Below are 22,069 nucleotides of genomic sequence, written 5' to 3'. Positions count from 1 at the left end.
AGGTATGGACAACCAATGATCTGAAGGGCTTAACAGAGCTCACATATGCCTTGGATTTTATTCCTTGATTATTAGATAAGTAATGAATAGTAAATATGATCTAACAGTTTAATCATTGCCTCTCAATCATGTCATTCCCTACCAAAAAGGAGCATTTGGAAATATTTGGAGACTTTTGACCAGCACACACTTATCAAGGAAGAGGAAGGCGACTAATGCTTCTAATAAAAATGTGTTTATAACATATGATGAACATGACAGCTCTCCACTCACAAAAAAGAATTATTGTACTCCAAAATGTGAGTGGTATCCTTGCAATTTTCTTCATCTCCATTGAACTCTGGTCAGTGGAGTTTCTTCCTGTGTGTTCAGTGTCTCTCCCTCACAACCTTCTTCCCACAACACCTCAATAATACCTTCTAAAGAAGTTACTAAAAATAGATTGTGATAGACCACTAAATCATTGTGTAAGATAAGTGTAAAATCTGTTGGGTAAAGGAGTGCTAAGAGAACATAGCTTATATTACATTGTTAACTTCAGTGACTACAAAAGACATATTGAATATAATTTGCAGGAAACAAAAAGATGTTATCATCATGACCTAGAGACACTGAGATTCAGTCCTTCCCTTGGGCCTTGCCTCAACTCAATGTGGCTTTGAAAGACTCACCTCAACACAATCATTACCTATCTCAATAAATGAGGTAGTGGATTTCTAGATGATGCTTGTTACTATGGTGTTTGCTCATATTCAGACCTACCCGAATCTCAGCTCACATTTGAACTCAACACAATAAATCCAAATAAACAAAGGGTATTGTTGTTTTATACTTTATTTGAGAAGAGACCCTACATAAACTATGTCAGAAGGATACAGGTCTACACATGATCTCATCAATCAATAAATGGAGTTGTTAACATAACACTGAAGATATGATACTATGAAGAAGACAGATGCATGACCAAGGAGTATTTACAACCCTCACATATAATATATTTATACTGAGATGGATATATACATATATACATGTACATGTGCATATACATACATATGTCCATACATACACACACATATATACATATATATGTATTAAATGATTTTAAACAAAAACCAAGAAGAGTTTTCCTTGTTGTAATAATTGTCACTTGGGAATGAAGAATGGTTGCTTTTTGTTAGTGTTGGGTTTTAAATATCTACCTCCTTCAGGTAACTCCAATACCCATAGGTTTTGATGAAGACACACATTTGTCTTGAGATGGAAGTGAGGGTGAAGAATGTATGGGGTTGAGAGTGAAGGACATGCACAATGAGAGAAATGACCTTTGGTGATACCATTAAATCATCCTTTTGTATTAAACATAAATTATTAATACAGTTTAAAAAAATAAGTTTCTGTTTTCTTCTGAGGTTGAGGAGGAAGGGAGGCAGGGTGGGATAAGAATAAGGGGGAGTACTTGCCTTTCCAATACAACTCTTCTTAGCAACTGAGAACACCTCTTTCTACCCTGGGACCATCTTGTCATCTTATCAAGTTACTCTTGGTTCTATTCTATTTTGATTTTGCTCTGTTTCACAAAAAATAAGTTCCTGGAAGAGTTTTACTTAAGACTGTGATCCTGTTCTCCAAAGGCAAACAGTCATCATTATAACTAGATTGATTATCCAATACTTGCACACATCTAAATAAAATTAGCATAGACAATGGGATTAATCTGTGAGAAAGTAAAATAATGGAAGGAATTACTTGTCAAGGAAGGGGTACTATGACTTAATCCTAGTGTATCTAACTTAGCTGTCTGCTATATTAAAAGCTCAGGAATCCAATCATGGAAAGCGAGCATAATCAGCACTTCCCAATAACCTGTGGAATAAAATAGTGAGCATCATGAAAGAATAGTTCTGTTAAAAATAAAGCTGAAGATTGGTCAGTTGAGATTTATATAAGCAGCCTAATATCTGACAAGCACATACTAACTCTGCTTCATCAAGGTCTTCAGCAATTACCAATAACTTGGCAACACTCTACCCATTGTTGAACAACCCCTGCAACCAAGCTGTATTACTGCTCACTCCACTCCCCAAACATAGAGAGTATATTTGCTTGGCCCCAAAACTGTTGTGTACGTATGTCACATGTGTCATCTGTGCCACATCCATTGTTCAGCAGTTGCCACAAAAACAAATAATCCTTCAGAATGCCACTATAGCTTTACAAATATTGGGAAATACACATAAACACATGGGATCAGACAAGATATAATCACTTTACAGATATTTAGTACAGAAAGCTTAAGGATGGGGAGTGGAAATCAGTTGCATCAGCACCCAAACTTCATTTGCAAAATTCCTCACTGGGAACATAATGTCCTGCTAGTGTGCTGAAGTAGGTACCAGCTGATTTTCCAGATATTGAAATTTTGCTGCACATCAGCCTAAAGATAAAGGGACATGTAATGTCCAGTAGGAAAGAAATCAGTGTATACCATTTACACGGCAATAAATCATTCATTTCCTTTGAAATAAGGTATGTAAAGTAGCACTTAGTTTAATACATGTTTTGTTCTGCTTCACACCTAGCTGTAAAAAGCCATTCATGCAAAAAATTACCTCCAGTTTTAGCTGGATGTTTAAAGGACACTTCTCCTGAAAACAAGTCCCTTTCACTTAAGAAAGGGAAAAACAGTTCACTCGGGACAGCCAGTGCTGTCTAAGAGTGGAAAATACAAGACTTTGGTGTTTACAGGGCACTTGCCTTAAGAACCCAGAAGTAGCACTGAGCAGACTTCTAAAGAGGCAGAGCCAGATGTGCCCTTGAAATTTTTAAGAATTTTTTTCCAGAAAAAGTACAAGAACCTAGCTGGGGTTTAGTTCTAGCCCATTCCTCCTGAGGCATCAAAGGGGTTTGTTCTCCAGAACATTTCAGACCACCTTTCTGCCTGTCAGAGAGTCATGTATTCCTTGAATGATGAGTTTGTATCTCTTTTGTCATCTTATAGAAAATATTATCTTATGAAGCTCTCCTACAGCTGGTCTATGACCATGCCTTGATTAAAATAGAAAACAAAGTTCTCCTGTTTTAACAGATTCTAATAACCATGTCCATTCATGGTCATGCTTGTCACACAAATAGGACCATAGCATGCATTTCTCTGGGTGGCTTTCATGAAGACAGAGTCAATATTTTGGACATGTTTAAGAAGGCAAGGAATGAGGAGGAATGTGTTCCTCCCCAGACCTATTCCAGGGTTAAACATCAGAGTTCTGTTGAACTTGTTCCTCTGAGGGCTACTCAAGCATGCTTCTACTATTTCTCTATCTGAAAAGGAATGCTGCATGATCTCTCATCATTAAATGCTATGAAATGCTATAAGTAATAATGAGAGGGAAAGAAGTGTGTATAAGAGACAGAGGAAAGGGGTGGCTAGAAAGAATGATAGGTTGATCAGGCCTCAGATAATTCAGAGGCAGCCAAAATGGAGTTTGTATAACACCTGTGAAGAAGAAGAAGAAGAAGAAGAAGAAGAGGGGGAAAGAGGAAGAAAGAGGAAGCAGCTGCTATCTTAGAGAGGGCCCCAAGGAAAATGCCAAGTAAACAATAGAAGACTGCACTGCCTCTGTGGTAACACCTGTGCATTTTTGTGCTATAGGAAAACTGAACGATCACAAAGCATAGTGACAACATGTGCTTCTGTTACTCTCATTTCCCCAGTGTCCTCTTTGGACTGACATAGGAAAAGTCATGAGGAGCTACTTCCAATCTTACCATGATTGTTTAAGGCAAAAACAGCTATTGAACAGCACTCAAGGTTAAAAATTGGATGCCAAGATTCAAAGTCGTATCCTTCTATAAGTTTCCCAAATGCCTGGTGACAGCATTGCTAAATCCTTCTTTGTCCTCAAAGGCCATAACTTCAGCTCCATCACTGCATATTACTGTTTCTGGATGCATACCAACCAATCATGGCCTTGTATATTGTGGACATTATGCTTATTTTTAAGTGGTTATTAATGAGTAGTATTTCTTATAGGAGTTTGCAAGTCTAGGGTGCCTAATAAAGAACGGGTTCCTGTACCAAAGCATTCCCACCACCAGTATCTCAGTCTTTCCCATCTTTGTGCTGAGAAACATGGTTGTGACATTCCACACTTTGTTAGTATGTCAAGGACATGGCAGTAACAGCTACATCAGACTTGGGGAAAAATAAAATCTACTCCTGAATGTTGATGTTGGAATGTGGTCCATGAATGAAATCTTTGAATGTGCTTTTGTGCCCCTTCTAAGTGTAGTGAATAGGAGTAGACTTGCTTCAGATTGATTACTTATTGATGCTTACTTTTATTATTCAAAGGTTTTTACAAGCACCAGTTATCCGTGTGACTGAGGACAGCCTGAACTTATGTGAACATCCTCAGAATATAAATTGTCTGATGCTCTGGATAAAGTTGGCTGTTTTATACAACTTTAGTCCATCTTAATTTTACTCCACTCTACCAGGTTCACACCGCCAGCTAGAGCAGTAACACCTAGATTGTGAGAAGTTAAATATATAATCACCTAAACTTAAGAATAAAATCTTCCAAGTTCAAGGGGTAGAAAGCCATGGGGGTAAAAAAATAATCTGCCCTATCCTATCTGGAAATCCAATCAACAGAGTCAACCTCAGATCAGGAAAATGATTGCTGTCCCTGGTGCTGAAAGCAGTTAGATCAGAGCAGAATTTAACATTTCTGGGATGGGCAAAGCCATATACCACCTGTGAAAATAAATCTTCTTTTCAAAGAGGTTGATAGTAGGTGAAAGTTCTCAAACTGTATTCCAAAATTCTCTTTTTTAAATATCATTTGAAGCAAAAAGTGACTTTGGAATAACCTTAATACCTGTGAGAAAGAATTATTGAATTGCAAAAAAATCTACATGGGGTAGCTTACTCTAATCTTTCTAACCTGTTTCATTATTTAGTTCTATTGGGCAAGTTTCTGGCATGAATGAAGGGTTCCATGGGTTCAGAAAAGATTCCCACAGACATGTAGAACACTGGGGACTGCAGACAGTCTGTGTCGACTGTTTCGCCCTGATATCAATAACAAATATGGGGTTGACTTAATTTGCTGTGACTGAAGGTTTTGAAGCATGGGCCTTTACTTCCTCTGTAACCCTAATTTTATTGTCATGTTCCAAGAAACTGAACAGAGCTTTTACTGTGCTCAAGGGAACATCTAAATGTGTAAACAAGAGCTTTGCACCTGCTACACACCTCTGCTTGCACAGACACACACACAAACACACATAGACACACACACACACAAACACACACACACATCAAAAAGTAAAACTCATCTTGAAAAGAGAATGTATTTCTTCACTGAATATTACAGGAATGTCTGCTGGCAGAACAGCACTGATTTTTTCATTTCACATTTAGTCAGAATTTTCTTGCCCCAGCTTGCTTTCTTTTCTTTTTAATTTGACAAATCTCTTGTGCCAAACCACCAGAGTCCAAACACATAATCAAGAAGACTCCTGTTGCTGTGGTACTTGGATCAGAAAAATAACATGGGCCATTTGGGGTTACCTCCAACCCCAACGGGCTCAAGAGAGCCTTTGCTTTGTGACATGAACTATAATCAATCTTTGCTAGCCTTGGAAAGGAAATATCCCAATGGCCCCCCAAAAGGCTAAACTTTCATAGAAGGGAATGAAAACAAGCATTAAAGTAAGTTCTTACTGTTCCTGCTAGCATATTAGCTCAAACTTTCCATGTTCATCAATTTAGTTCCCAAATGCTACCCTGGAGATCTTTAATGTATCAGTCGTGTCTATCATTCCATGAAACTCCTTGTTCCAGGCATGCCTTAGCAAAGTTTAGAATAGCCCATGTCCTCAAGATTATCCCAGAAAATTAGGAAACACCACTCAGAACCAGTTTGCCTTCTTCAATTTCACAACACAATTTACAAGCACATCCCAATTTGGATTCTCATTTCAAAAAAGGCTGCGGTACTTTCTGCCTGGCAGACAAGGGCAAGGAAGGGGGAAGTGTCACTCACATAGAAGTCTGTAACAGAAGTGCTGTTTTCCTGTATCAGAAAAACAAACACTGAGTCAGTCCAAGGTCAAAAGAAAACAGAAGCTGTGATCATCTGAACTTCAGTGAAACATTTATGAGTTTCTCAGGGTTTGGGGTACTCGGCTTCATTCTGCTTTTTCTCATGAGTGGTCAAAATCCTTTCACAACACACAGACAACATTTTGTCAGACGTATCACACCTGATAGCTGCTTGGAAATTGGAGGGAAATACCATTTGAAAGATTTCACTTTCCAAGTAGTCTTCATGGAGAGGAACTTCAAATAGTACTTGGCATCACAAACCCCTGGGACATGTTTTAGAGACTGTAAATTACTTCACCACTGTAACCTTGGGAATCCGGCCTTGGGATTAACTGTTTAGGGTTTCTTTTTCAGCCAGATACGTTCCTGAGCAGGATTCCCTCTGGAACCTCTCTGGGTTGCTCTGGGCAATTGAAAATGAGGCCTGGAATTTGCTCATCACCAGGATAGTTTTCTCCATCTTCTGATTACCCCTGCTTTTCCTTTGTGGGGACCACAGTACCTGGAAAGCTTCAAGATCATTATCACTTTCAATCTCTCTGCAAGATCTGTTTTAGTATTCAGTTTAAATAATGCAGCCTTACTTTACCAGGCATTATTCTAAAATCTATAGTACTTTTTCAAAGCAGTAGTGACTTGGTAAGGAGTTAAAGCAGAGGGGATGCTATTTGGCTCTCAGATGTCCAGGGTTCCATGCCAGAAAATGGAATCTGCAAATCAACCCTGCAAAGTGGGTAAAACACCCATTTCTGCTGGTAGAATTACAAGATATTTTCCATTAGTATATATGCACTAGCCATTCAAAGTAGGAAAAGGTTAATGACTAACTCTCTAGAAACCAACCCATGGAGGGAATAAGGAGCACACAGCTAAAACACAGCACAAGTCAAATGTTTCAACATCATGAGCAGTACTTGCTGCTCCAGGAGTGGGCTTCCCCAACCCGGAGACTTGGAGACAACAGCAAGAGCTGACTCTATTGCTTATGATAATCCTCGGTGAATGGCAGGAGGCTGTTAGCAGAACTTTTACAGAGCAAGACGCTGATCAGAAAGAATAAAGGCTCATAAGACCTCTACCTTTGGGTCCCATTGCTCCTTCTTGACATTTCTTCATAGATAAAACTTAAAAGACACCATCAACTTTGTCCTAAGGAAATACAGATAAAAAATTAAAAATCTGGGAATCACAATGAAGGTATTAGTGGAAATCAAGAAATACTCTTAAGTTGTCTAGAGTTATGAGGGGAAAATGATTGTTTTTAATGTATATAAATTTTTTGCCTGTATGTTTGCCTGTGCACCACTTCCATGTCTGGTGCCTGTGGAGGCCAGAAGAGGGTGTCAGGTCCCCTGGAACTGGATTCACAGATGGTTGTGAGCTTCCACATGGGTTCTGGGAATCAAATCTAGCTCATTTGGAACTGAAGCCAGCGCTCTTAAAATCAGAGCAAATCTCGCCAGATCATGAAAAAAAAAAAGGACTTTATTGTTTTTAAATAAGCAGTTATATCAGACATGACAGATTTATTTTTATTAGTGGGCGTGGCTATTTGTGTCTGTAAAAACCATTGCTGGCACAGCATATGTTGATATGAAATTATTTGTGGAATAGAAGCTTTGGCCTCCCAGATCCTCGGTTGACCTCATCTCCATCACCATTGCATGGTGTGTTGATTCAGTTCATTTCTTTATTTATTTCTTTATTTTATTTATTTATTTTGTTTTTTTTTTTTCTTTTTTTGGTTTTTCGAGACAGGGTTTCTCTGTATTGTTTTGGAGGCTGTTCTGGAACTCGCTCTGTAGACCAAAGGGACAAACATCTCCAGCGTCGTCACAATAAAGATCACTTCCACCCAATCTGTGAGTCAGTCTTTTAACAGCTCCAAGTGTAGATAAACCTTGGTGGACACACAGAACTCCAGTTCATGGAGAGACATGCCCCGCTCACAGTAGACTAGAAAGAAAGGAAAACTGTACTTTGCCATCTACCAGGATGTTCAGCAGCCAAGAAACAAGAGAGATGTGTGAAGGAAAACAAGTTTGTAGGAAGGCTTGCCTTTCTTAACTAAGCCAGAGAGGGATGAGATGACTTCAAGAAGACAGACTGGGGCCTTCTAATAGGCCCCTTGTACTAGAGTCTCCTGTGCAAAGGCAACTAATGAGGCACTAATGAGTGCTAATCATTTGGTCCAAGGAGCTGGAAAGAGACTGATGGATGGCTGGGAGAGCAGCTTGCTTCTTTCTGCAGAAACCCAGATTAAATCACAACATGCTCAGGCTAAGGAGATGAGATGCCCAGACTTTCTTTCCTCCACTTTCTAGAACTCTTAGTGCCTGGCCCATAAGAGATGAAGTAGGGAGCTGGGGACAGATTCGATTTGGAGTTCATTGAAACTAAGAAAGTGAGTAAGAGAGTAAGTGAGAAACTGAACATGTGGTGCAAACAACTCTGGCCCTTTGGGGTGGGATGTCTGCAAATGTGCTCTCTGGGAATGTGCTCCCTAGTGCTGGGAACTAATCAGAGCAACAGAGTAGGACAGAGTGGCTTTCCCCATCACTGCTGTCTGGGACAGAGCACAACCTGCAGCTTGTTTGCCTACATTCTGTTAAGAGCTAGTAGTCAGACTGTCACCCAGCCAGTGCCCTATAATCCAGCTTCTAACTCAGCTGTCTTCTTATGTCCCAAGGACTTCATGCCACCTTTCAGTTAGAACACTTGAGTTTTATATTTAATGGTTGAGTCAATAATCTGCCTAAACTGAAGGTAAACATTTATCTTCAAACATAATAATTATGATGAACCTTATAACCTATTCCCCAGAAAATTAATTACAAAAAATCAGAATCAGAGCTCATTATGTTTTTTTTCTTCTGTTTATCTTGGGGGAAAAAAGATAGGGAGGAGTCCTACATATAAGTATGAAAATCTTGAGAAATTGGGTGTTTTCTTTCTCCTTCAAAGGAGTCTTAACTTTGTAATAACTCATAGTACAGAAAGTCATGGACTTTGTCCTGCTAATACAAACAATGATGAGGCACAGTGAGGAAACCACATGTGTGGTGCACTCATTTGCGTGCACGCGCACACACACACACACACACACACACACACACACACACACACACGCTGAGATCAACGAAAGCAACACAAATGGGGCACTGTGATCTATATGTGATAGAATTACCCAGACATTTGCATACATGCACTTGCTTGTATGTGGAAGTGAATAAATATTATAAATAACTAAAAGGATGGATATGATTTAGTCTCTATCAGTTTGAGAAGCTAGAAAAAAGCCACAATTTCTGATAATTGCTTTTAAATAAAGTCATCAAGATTTCCTCTGTGCAACTGCTATATTACTCAGCCTAGAAATCTATTATTTTTGGTCAATAAACACAATGTCCTTGGCTAAAACCTTTCAATTCTCCTAAAGAACCGTCTAAGAATATATAAAGAGATTCCTACCACTTATACTAAAGAAGCAAAGAAGGAAAAATAATACGAAGGAGAATCAGATTCAACAACTCTGCAGAGAAATTGGTTCTTCAGATTTGGGTGGGCATTCTAAAATCCCGAGGGTGTGTTTTCAGAAATGTCTGGGATTACACTGAATAACTTTGCAGAGTCTGGAGGTAGCTGGGGCCAAGTTGAAGGTCCCTTTTCACAATTTTGAATGCATGGGATGCATGTATGTGCTTTTGATGTGGGCCATCTTATCAGAAATGTTTCATCAGACTGTGGGATCTCAGTGAGGTATCTTACCATGAGCTAGAAGGGCTCAGAGATTCCTACAAAGCACTGTCCTTGCTGGGTGAGTAGGGGGACTTTATTAAAAGGACCAAAGGAGACACCTGTATAGAGGATTAGCCATTCCAGCCATCAGATCCCACCCACACCCACATCATCTGCAGCCATTACCTTGTTGCATCTGCTGTCTTCTTGGAACCTGGAAGACTGGAAGCATATAGATGGACTACCTCTGGGCCCTTGGCTTCTCTGCAGACCATTACACTCTGAGGATCAGTCATAAAACTGTTCGTCATCAGTGGAATGGCTTTCTTGCCTTGATTTGCAGCCTCCTCTGGGAGAAAGCCAATACAGTGACAAGCACTGTCACTCTGACCAAGCAGCAGACATGATTCAAGAGTTTATCATGCTCACAAAAAGGTCAAAACTTCCTCTCTGAGGGTCAGATCCCAGCCACAGTCCCTTTGCTCCCATAGGCTAAAAGTTCATGGACTGTGGGATCAGTAGGTGCAGACGGGAGAGGGGGCTGCTGTGGGTGGGCCACCAAGGACTTCAGATGGGATTTACAGGGACACATCACATGCATCTCAATGAGCTGTGCAGTCAAATTCACTGCACAGAGGTTAATCTAGATGTCAACATTGTCTGACAGCACTGAAATTACTCCAGGGCAGGGCTCCTTCAGAAGTCTTAATATAACAGTCAATTCCATCCTGCCTGCAGGAAATGAAAGTTTGCTGCTTTGTATGCCGAATCATTCAGCGCCAATTTTCTCACTGTTTGAAGTCCAAACTGTTTGTGGTCCTGGGATTCACCTCATATTAAGACTTCCATAGACTTTCAGGAGCCAGATCCTTCGTCCCATGAAAGCCAGACAATGTGAACCCAGAAAAGGGGGGAAATGAAAAAGCAGAAAGAAGAAAATCTTTACTGAAATGCATTCCTCTCCTGTGTGTAGCAGAAATCACGATACCTGGGCCAGGCTTTCTCTTCCTAAACAGAAATAGCTTCAAGGGCAGCAGCTAAGTGTCAAGCTGCTTTGCAATAGAGACAGAACACAGACTAATCTCCCTAGGAAGACACTGAGTAGGTGTCTTTTTAAAGTAACACTCCCACGAATGCCTCTTAAATGAAATAATAAATACCAGATTTGGATTTGAGTGTGTGATTTCTCACTTATTTGAGGGGATATACATCCAAAGGAATGCTAGACTACACAGTGTGCAGCTGGGCTCTCACGCTACCTTTATTCTTGCAGGAAAGAGGTCTAAATTCCTGACTGCCTAAAATGAGAAGAAACTGAATCCTCTCATAGATACTAAATGAGAGAATGCCTGAAATGCCTGGAAGCTCCTCAGAAGGAGGAGCTCTGTAGCCTCCTTGTCTTCTGTGTTATCTCAATCCACCTTCTCTTAGACACATCTACTTTGTGAACTATAAATATCTCTTGAGAACTCTGAGCTTAGATCTTGGAGCTCCAATATATTCCTGGATGATCAGGAAAAAAATGTTAATAGAATTTTCTCTTTTACCTATGTATGAAAGAGGAGACTTTGCTTGCTAGTTTAAGACATCATTCTTAGGGCAAATATCAAATCAGACTTTTATAAAGTTGGAACCTAGCTGCCTACAGGAAGGGCAATATGAATTTTATGACTGAAGTGAAGAATTCCAAGTACTCCTGTATTTGAAAGTGTCATAAGGAGAACCATGACTGTATACAATTTAATATTGCTAACAAGAAGGAAAAGAAAAGAATTTTCAAGCTCACTCAGGTGGAATCCATATCTCCACAGATCTCACAGAAACATGCCTCAGTTGGTACATTAGGCTCTTGTTTCATGCATGTACACACACACGCACACACACACACACACACACACACGTGCACACGCGCACACACACACACAGATGTGTTTGGAGAAAATGCACCAGACAAACAGAAACCATGTTCAGAAGCCAAGATGCAAGTCCTTGGGCAGGACAATCCAGTGCACTGACACAAATAGTCACCACCTCCACCACCATCACCTGTGCCTGTCATAGAGCTTGACAGACTTATCTTCTCAGGTCCACTCTGGTCTGGTCCTCCTGGAAGAGGTTTCATCTGCCCTGATGGTAACTCGAGTACCAAATCCCAAACAACACATAAGTATAAATGGTTTCTATATGGTAAGCTATGGGAAAACCAGAAGGGATGATACTGAGATGCTCGGATGTCATTTGTCAATATAATTTAGCATGGGGAGCAGCAAATTATCAAACTTTATAACATGTGCGATTACCCTTTGGGAGCTTTCTGAATACTCCAAGGTCAGTCTACATCTTTAATTCTCGTGCAGGAGAAACATAAGGTGAAAAGAGAATCCCAATTTGCAACTGATTCCCTGATTCTAGGGAGATGTCTCTGACTTTCGACCATCAAGTGGATGGTGAGAAGGCATCATGTGCAAGTGACTAGAGCTGAAAAGGAATGCTTTCCTGGTAATAGTCAAGCAATCCCAAAACAGGTATGCAAGTGCAAGCTGATGTTTTAATAATGGTGCCCAAACTTGGAATTCCCCATCCAGTCCTCTTAAGCACTAGTTGAAACAATTTATCGGTACCAAATAATGTGGATCTTGAAGAAATAAAATCATATTGCATGACTACAGCTCACAGGGTCTGAGCTCAAGGTGACACTTTTTTTTCTCTCAGATAAACACCTTGTGCATTTTAACAGGTTGGTGCCCAACCAAAGCAGACACTAGACAGTGTAGGGATGTTTGAGTGTGGCTCATGGGACTGCTGAGATCTGGTTTTATTGACTGAAGGTCCACAAATATTTCTATGCTCTCTTCTAAGCAAAGAATTGCAAACACTGCAAAAACTCCAAGGTAAATGTAAAGATTTTAATGCTGCTGTTTGGTTCAGAAAAGGGAAGCAAGTATGCCACTAGTCTTATTCTTGGATATAAAAGAAGTGGAAGAAAGCGTGTACACATAAAAATCTCTTGGTTTCTGAGCCAGAGTCCAGCTTGCTACTTGCTTTTCAGAGGAGGTGGATGTGACAGTCTCCATATTCCAGACTCGCTTCTGCCCAATTAGCCATGTGAATTTGGGAAGGTGGCTGAAAGAAAAGGTAAGTTTCTCCTGAAGAACACAAATACCAACTTCCTGACTTGTGTCCTAGATCCTGCACCAGTGTCCCTCAGACATATCAGGCACTAAATATTCTTTACTTTCCTTTTGTGGTCAGTTTTTGTCAACAGTAACTTTCCCTCCTTTCCCTCCCTGCCTTTCATTTCAACTCTCATTTATAGAGAACAACCTTAGAATAAAGGAGTAGATGGGACTCAAATAACCTTTCAAACTGAAATAGACCCTAAGGGTCCACCTACTCTAACTCCATATATCTCAGGTGGGAAGTCTGATAATCAAATAAATGTTGATTTGGCCAAGCACAAAGGCAGGGTTCTCAGTGGCCTTTCCGCTGTACAGCATACTCTTCTGGCGTGGCTGATTCGTCCTTATACTTCTGTTCTGAAGTTGTTCAGTTGTTACTGGTTTCCATAGTATTTAGCACCAGAAGTACTTGCACTAGTGTGTTCCACAAAGTAGGCATCACCAGAGATGAACAACACTGTTCAGCTCAAACCCAGAAAAATAGCAGCTCTTCACCTCCAGTGAAAAGCTTTCTCTGGGAATAACTTGTGCATGATCTGCTGAGTGGAGGAAGCCCAAAGTTCTTTGTCTATTGACTAGAAAAGGCTTAACTACCCTTGACAACCACTCATAGTTCAGAGATGAAATCAGAAAGGAGCATTATGTTCATGCCCAAAGAAAATAACTAAAAGGACCCTTGGCCATGACACCCTGCTCTACAATGGACATCCAAGACACTCTTTTTCAACCCAGGATGGGCCCAGGTGAAAGTGACAGGGCACATAAATGAGCATGTGTTCCCTGGAACATTTGCAAGTGCTCACAGTAGAGTTAACTTGAAGGTAAGTGCTAAATCAATTTGGCATGGTCTTCAAAGTACAGATATGTTTATGTAGGAAGCAGGATGGAGCAGATGGTAGCGGCTACATGGACTGATGGGTTGTTGATTCTAGACTCATTGGACCACATTAGATTCTTTAAAAATAAATAAATAAATATCAAATAAATAAACAACCAATAACAATTTTCTAATATATGGAAATGCCAGGTAGGGAATGAGACAGATTGTCCCCTCTGTCCTGGCCTAAAGCAGTCTCAGACACTTTAGACTCTTGCATCTTGTGACATAGGGGAAGAAGAGGATCAGTCTGACTTACTGGAACCAACCCCAGCCCAAGCACAGTATGTCCTCAGAGACAACTACCTTCTGATCACACTAGGCCAAAGGAGGATTATCTAGGTATTCCAGGGTGAGGTTAAGAAAATATAATAACACAGTGACTCCGTGCTGTTAGAAGCTAAAGTTCAGAGCTAGAATAGGGTGGGGGCATAATAAGGGCACCCCTTATTTTGCACATAGAGAAAACATGACACAGTGAAGTGAGTCATATACGTCCTGTGCCAATACAGGAGGAGTAAGACACTCTGCATACCCCAGAGCTCTGGAATACATTTCACCATCCAAAGCCTGTTCTGTATGTCCTTACCCTCCAAAGTCTGTTCTGCGTGTCCTTACCCTCCAAAACACTGCAAGCCCTTTCTCCACCTTCCAAGGGTCACACATAAAATCTACTCTACTTAGAGAGGATGCCGAGATAGTATAAAGGTTGGCCCCATCCTGCATCCCTCCTAATTCCACTGCCCTCTCTCTTACTGTTACACAGGCAGCTGATAATGGAGGGCACAGAGAGGAGATGTTTCCAATGCCAATGCTCATGGAACTATAACAAGGACACTTGAACAAGTTCAGTCTTGTCATTTCTCCCAACTATCCCATTAAGGCTCCAAACTACTTCGGTTCTCCATTTCTTCCAGCACCAAACGCCTCCAAAAAGGCTTTAGACCTTGGGGCATCACTTCTAACTAGAAAACACTTTCTTGTCAGACTCCTTTCCCTCTGCCAGTCATTCCTTGCCTGAATGTCTCCCCTTTATTTATTCAGAGTAAAACTGGGTTGGAAACTTCCATCCAGCGTTCATATCCCCAGCAGAGATAAAGCCTCAGGTGGACTGATTCAAGGGGTAATAAGAGAAGTAATTGCCACAGGATAGCAAAGGATTCTTTTGAAGGGATCAGTCCCAAGAGCTTTTCCCTGATGTCCTTAGCAGCCAGGTTCCCACCACCACAGTAAGATGCTCCACACAGAATTCCTAGTTAACCCAGCACTCTCCCCAGTCCAGCTGAGTGGGCTTGCTGACACCTGAAAGCCCAACCATGGCTACAATCTGAGCACAGCTCTTTTCTATTTGAATAAAAACATTTGTTGGTATTAAAAAAAAATAAAACCACAAACACATACTTCAGTCCTAACCCCACCCCAGAGTTGCCCATACTTAAGCTGCCTTCAGTTGGCCAGGGGATCCAGGCTATAGACATTTTCTTCAGCTGGCCAGGAAAAGTGAGAGTCAGTGGCTCCTGGGAGCTTCTGGTAGGAAAATGACTGTTCTGTGCTTAGGATGAAGTGGAGAGGCTGGTACCCTAGAAAGAGCACACCCCCTCCTCCCAGCAAGAAGACTCGGTACCGCCAGGCTCTTGACTCCCTGGGGCGTTTCATTGTTGTGTCTGAGAGCTGTCCAGAGATCTTCTCTTTTGCCATCCTCCACAGCAGTTAGGAAGACAGCCATTTCCCATGGAGCTGGGGGATACAGGGCTGGCCCCAGCCCAGATGCTTCATTCTCACTTCCTGGTCAGCATTTGGTCCTCATTAAGATGCCACGTATGCCGCACTGGTCACTCATTGGACATCTTCCAGAGAAGCTTCAGCCTCCCCGCCCCCCAACACACACACCAAGCCCACAAAGCAATTTCTCAGTCCCTGCCTTTTCACAACAGCTCAAAGGCAGATGCATCAATCCTTCCAAGGGCTTAGAAACGTGAGAAGAATGCCAAGGGCCCAACACAGGTGCCAATCCTTGCTGGCTTTTGCCAAAACCAGTGTCTGGCTCCTTGAAACACACATGCCTCAGGCTCTCACCTGGATCCCTTCCCTGGCAATGGGGTTTACCCAGGACTCGCTAGAACCTCAGGATACGGGGGAAGCAATATAAGAAATAAGACCCAAGGGGTGCATAATTAAGATCTACAAGCAAATAAGCAAATACCAGAGCCCTGAAGCCTGCTGTGTCCACATTAGCAGATGACACCAGAGAATGTGGATTTGAAACCTCCAAACGTCCCCCAAGGACCTATAAAAGAAGAGGACCGGCCAAAGAGTCTTCCCAGTGATGGAAAGATGGGTGGCAGTGCCTTGTAGGATTCAAACTTGAGCTGCTTTTACTTTCTCAGTTCGGTTCTTTAAATCCACTAAGTCCAGTTCTTCAGGTTCAGAGGATCAAATCTCTTCAAACCTAGCAAGGAACTTGAGAGTGATTTACACCCAGAAGGTTGGGGTTCGCGCTTCCCGGAGTCCCCAACCCTAACTTGTTCAGTGTTTATCGGGACCATGGATGGCTTTGCTCTTGTGTGATCTAGTGTTGGTATTTGTTCAGTATTTACTGGTAGGTGTCATCATTGATTCTAGTTTGTAAAATGGACAAATTAGAAAATTGTCCCAAAGAGGAGGAAACGTGGAAGAGAGTGGAGGCAAAGGCAGACCACAGATGTTTCCAAAGGGCCTGGACTTCTAGAATTGTTTTCTTGCCAAGCACCATCAATGGGTCACGCACATGCATTGATTATTGTGCGCCAACAGCCGCCGTGCTTCCCCCCATCCTCTCTCTGCTGGTCAAGACAAAGAACTCTGAAAAGCCAGAGCTAAAGAAGCACGGGCCACCGCTGAAGTCAAGGGAATTACATTTGTGTTAATAACAATATTTAAAATTTTTCTCAGTTATTAATGTCTTATGGTTTTCTGTCTCAGCAGCGTCTCTGTAGATATAGATAGATAGATAGTTATATGTATATATAAATATATATGTCAAACTGCCTTACAGGGTTTCTTTCTTTCGTTTTTTGTTTTTGTTTTTGAATTCAGTGTTGTATGTGTAGCAGGCACTTGAGTTTATATGAAGATGTTCGTTTCAAAGATGGAAGAAAGGAGTTGGGATGAGGAAGTAGTGGATATGAAGCAGGGAGTGAGGAGGCAACGGAGTATAAATGCTTGGCCACCAGTCACGCTAGCCGAGAATGTCCAGGTAGATTGGGGTGGCCTTCCCCAAAGTGTGGAGGATTTTGTAGATCTCCTTAATATTCAGCCGCTGTTGGGGTTCCCTCTGCCAACACCCCAGCATGACATCATATACCTCTTTTGGGCAGACTCGGGGTCTCTCCAAGACACGGCCTTGGGTGATGCACTCAATGACCTGGAAGAGAAAGAATAAAGAAGTTATATCCAGAAGTTCATTCGAAGCGCATCCTTGATCCTGGGACTCCTACCTAGCAACAGACATCAATTTTACTCATCAGAGCCACACGCAAGAGGCTGATGTTTGGGTAGGAGGCAGCCCTGGTTTTCTTCTCTGCCTGAGCAGATGTTGCAGGGGGTGTTGAGCAGTGTAGGTGGATCTCACTGATGCTCTTTGTAGTGTACCTGCTGGGCCAGAGCCCATGAACCATGACCCCCCCACACAGGTACCCTTGCATTTTATTTCACAGTTTCTGTGGTCTTGTTTATCACTTGGGCTGCCTGAACAGCCTTCCTCTCCCACCTTGTTGTAAGAGATTGGGCCTGACCACCCTTCCTCCTACTCTTAGCCTCTGTGATTTAGAAAACCCCTTATAGAGCTCGATCTGTCTGCTCCCTTCATACCTGTCTCCTATTAGTTCCTCTTTATTTTCATTTAATTGTGACTATATATGTTATGCAAGTGGGCATGTGTTGGCACGTTCCCATGTATTTGCTTGCGTGTGTTTGTGTGGGTTCACATGAGAGGGTAGTTGGGCATATATGTGCATACACACATATGCATGCAGTGTAGAGGCTCAAAGCTGAAGTTGTGCATTTGCCTAACTTGGATACCACTGTCTTTCTTGAGGCAGAGTCTCTCCCTAACCCTGGAACCCATCATTTCCAGACACTCCTCTAGCCAGCTGCCCCTGCCTTCTGCTCAGATTTCAGGCAGCTGCTGTGCCTGCCCAGCTGTGTTGTGTGGGCTCTGTGGTTCCGAACTCCAATGGCCATGCCATCACAGCAAGTGCTTCAGCCACTGATCCGTCCTCAAGCCACTGGTTCCCGTTTACAGCAAACTCTTCCCCCAGCCACAACGTCTGTGCACATCACCCTGCTTGCCTCTGGGGACAGGACTCTTTCTCTCCAAGGTCTACCCTCCTATCTGAAATGAGTCACCTGACTTACTTCTTTTAAGATTTTTCTGTAAAGTATTTTGCTGATACACATTTTAAAAATTCTACTATAATTACAACATTTCTCCCTCCCTTTCCTCACTCCAAAACTCTCATAGAACCACCCCCAAATGTTTCTCAAATTCAAGGCCTCTTCTTTCATTAATTGTTACATTATTAATATATTATATATGTTATTTAGGAACAGATACATTCCTAAAAATAGCCTTCTCAGACCACAGAACATTATTATAGGTATGTTTTCAGGGCTGACCATTTGTCAACCAATCAGTACTCTTCCCTGGAGAAGGTCACCTCTTCTGCTCCCAGTTTTCCTCAGTTGCCCATAGCTCTTTGTGAGCTGCTGGGGTCTACCTGGGTGGCCAGGAAGTTCAAGTCAGTTAACTTCCAGGATCTCATCACCCTTGTCTATAAGACTGGGATCTGGATTTCCAGAAAGAACTAATGCAACAAGAAAAAAAATGTACTGTACTCAAGGGATGGCTCCAAGGTACAAGAGACCTGGGTATGTTCTCAGAAGTTCAATTTCAGTTACTCACGGACATTTCCTTTTAAATGCTGGGGACTGATCCCAGGGCCTCCAGAGTAGGTGGTTTTTGTACTACTTATCTATACTCTCAGTCCAGATACATTTTAAAATGTACTTTCCCATTGGTGTGTATCTATTCTACACAGGACTGTGTTACATAAGGACATTTTAATACAAGTTTATTATGCTCTGAGTGTATTCCCACTACAATACCCTATTTCCCCCATATTTTCCTTAATTTTAACACTAGACTTTATTTTTCTAATTAGACACTGCAGTATTAAGCTTCATTCTGGCATTTTGGTTTTATTTGGTTTAGTTTATTCTATTCATATCACTTTCTGTCGCTCCCCTTGATGCTACTTTACACTCCACCACCTCCACACATCCCGTCTGCTCTCATGTCTCATGTGTCTTATTGTCCCTCCCTTAGGTTCCCCCGGTGCCCCTTTTTGTCTTCCCATCACCCCCTCTCTAGTTACATAGCCTGATCCTACCCTCACTGTTAAGTGAACACACACTTATAAAACGTTAGAAGCTGGAGAGATGGCTCAGAGGTTAAGAGCACTGGCTGCTCTTCCAGAGGTCCTGAGTTCAATTCCCAGCAACCACATGGTGGCTAACAACCATCTGTAATGAGATCTGGTGCCCTCTTCTGGTGCGCAGGCCAAACACTATACATAATAAATAAATAAATATTTTTAGAAAACAAAAGCATTGGAAGCTAGGCTAGAGATCAGCACCGGATGTTTCTGAAAACATTAGAAACAGTAGTACCATATGACCCAGCTGCCCTGTTCCCAGACATATACCTAAAGGACTTACATCCAACCACAGACACATTTGCATATCTGTGGTTATGGCTGCATTACTCACAACAGCAAGCAAATAAACTCTGTTTTGAAAAACAAGTTTTATTTAAGGAAAACTTGAGAAAATTATACATGCTTCCCACTGTGACCTGCCATCTGCCTGCTATTAACATACTACACACTACATTTGCTTAATCCATTATTAGCCAAATGTCATACTTTATCCATATTTCCTAAGTTTTTAACCTCTTCTCCTTTTGTTAATCCAGGATTCTATCCAGAACACTACATTGTATCAACTCATAAAGTTCCTTTGGGCTCCTCTGAGAGGCCAGACATTTCTTGACTGAAATTGAAACATGTGTATTTTTCAAAACTTCATCTAATTTTCAAGTTTGTTTTAACCTATATTTAACTTTAATATTGTTCCAATTCAAGCAGGTTACCTCAAACTTCAGTTTCCACCTTCGTAGACTGCTTGTTATGATTAAAAAAACAAGTTTTCTATGGTCTAGTATCTGAGTAATGTTTACCTTCTCTTCCCCATTAGCACGTGTTTTATTGGGAAAGAACCCCTCCCTTCCTTTCTTCCTGTGTCCCTCTCTTCTGCTCATGCTCCTTTTCTCCCTCCCCCACCCCCATCTCTGCTTCCTGCAGAACAGAGCTTGACCTGGAATGACCTTCACCATGCCAGCTCCCTTCTGTCCACACTCATCATGGAGTCTATGATGGCACATCGGGATCATTTTTTTTTTTTTTGTCAACCTGGTAAGTCTCCAGATGCTGTGTTTATCATGGTTCCTGACCTCTCCCCCATCTTCACCTGTATTCTCTACACCTTCATGAAGAATGATCTAGTTCAAACTGCAATAGCTGCTTCTTATACTGAGATCAAAGGCACTCGGGGGCATCTTCTCTAAAGCAGGCCCATCCACAGCTAAGCCCATCACCAGTGACTGCCTGCATCTAGCTGCCGATGTGGACGGGGCCAGGTGAGGAGTTGAAAGAAGAAGGCCTGCCTTCAAGGTTAGGGCCCTACTACACCATCTCCAAAGAGGCCACAAGCATCCCATTAGCTGTTCTAGCTATCTTAGGCATCTATGACAAGATTCTGCTAATACCAGCAGGACACACGTCCAGGGGCTTTTCTTTCTTTGGTTACCAAATACCATGGAGGTTGTACCTAGATGCATGCACGTGTGTATTTGCATGCATATAGGTTCACATACATATATCTTTGTGTGTAAATGTGTGTATCCCACCCCCCATGGAAACAGTACCAACTTAAATAAAGCCCACCACAACAAAGAACTTCTATATACACTCTTTCCTTACTCTATGAGTCCACCAAAGTTATTGTTCTACTTTGCAAATTGAGTTGAGGTCCCATTGAGTACCTGCATAGTAAGATACCACAGATATAAAGAAATGCCTTGTTTTGAGGCAAGCTCTCACGTGATCTAGGCTTTCCTCAAACCTACTTGTATCAAAGGATGACCTTGGACTCCTGATCCTACCACCTCTGTCACCTGTGTGCATGGATTAAGGGCACTTGTCCCCATGCCTGATTTATGTGGCACAGGAGAGCAAGGGCTACGTGCATGCTGGGCAAGCACTCTACCAACCGAACCACATGCCCAGCCTTACTATTTGGTCTTTGAAATGCCATTAAATTTCAGGTCAGGACACAGAAGAGTGAAAATGAACATAGTTCTTTCACGAGTATTAAAATGAGATTTCGATACAAATGATGATTTCAAAAAAAAAACCAGAAGAGTGCTAAAAAAGCTGGCATTTTATGTTAAGTCAGCTGCTACAGGGGCCCCACTCACACCGTCTGTGTACTGTGCTGAATCCCTGCGTCAACATGGCTCTATTCTGCACATACCTGAGATGTATCCCAGTGTCATTTAGAAATGGAAAACTCCCAAAACCACAAGCCAAGTCCATAAGATACCCAGTCTCTTCTAAGCCGAGCAACACCCTTTCTTTGTCCCAATGCTCAAGAGGTGTTTTTGTGATAATTACTAAGTTACTCCACCAAAGGTACTTAGAAAAGTGCCTACTGACAATTATTATTTACCGTTAAATGCATTTTCTACTATTTTAACTCATTACAAATTAAAAGTATGTAAATATAAGTATCTATTATTGTGCTGTAGATGGTTTATTTTATTCTTGGGCACCTACACATCAACCTGTTATTCATGTGAACTTAGCCTTTTCAGTCAATTCTGGGATCCATGTATACCTATGCCTGGGGTAGCTCAAGCCTTTAGGGACCATCTTTTGTAAACACGTTTCCACAAGACGGAACAACAGAAAAACGGGCAGTTGCTCTGTTTTTATTTCCTTTCTTAGTGAATTTTTTTATGTGTGGCAGAACAAACAGAACCATGATTTGTCTCTCAATTTAGAC

At 41.6% G+C, this 22,069-nt stretch overlaps 1 protein-coding gene across 2 annotated transcripts in view; it reads right to left on the bottom strand.

The window, feature by feature from the left end:
* Window positions 1-816: 816 nt before the first annotated feature.
* Window positions 817-22,069, bottom strand: part of Ntrk3 (neurotrophic receptor tyrosine kinase 3) — a 377,921-nt gene continuing 356,668 nt past the window's right edge. For both annotated transcript variants that reach the window (XM_005077774.4, XM_005077775.4), the window contains one exon: window positions 817-17,309. In XM_005077774.4, the coding sequence (XP_005077831.1) occupies window positions 17,124-17,309 (186 nt within the window). In that variant the 3' untranslated portion in view covers window positions 817-17,123. The remainder of the gene's footprint in view (window positions 17,310-22,069) is intronic.

Source organism: Mesocricetus auratus, unplaced genomic scaffold (assembly GCF_017639785.1).
Source record: "Mesocricetus auratus isolate SY011 unplaced genomic scaffold, BCM_Maur_2.0 Super-Scaffold_4256, whole genome shotgun sequence".
NCBI classification, from domain to species: Eukaryota; Metazoa; Chordata; class Mammalia; order Rodentia; family Cricetidae; genus Mesocricetus; species Mesocricetus auratus.
Note: the sequence above shows the minus strand (reverse complement) of the source record. Positions and strands in the feature narration are given on the sequence as shown.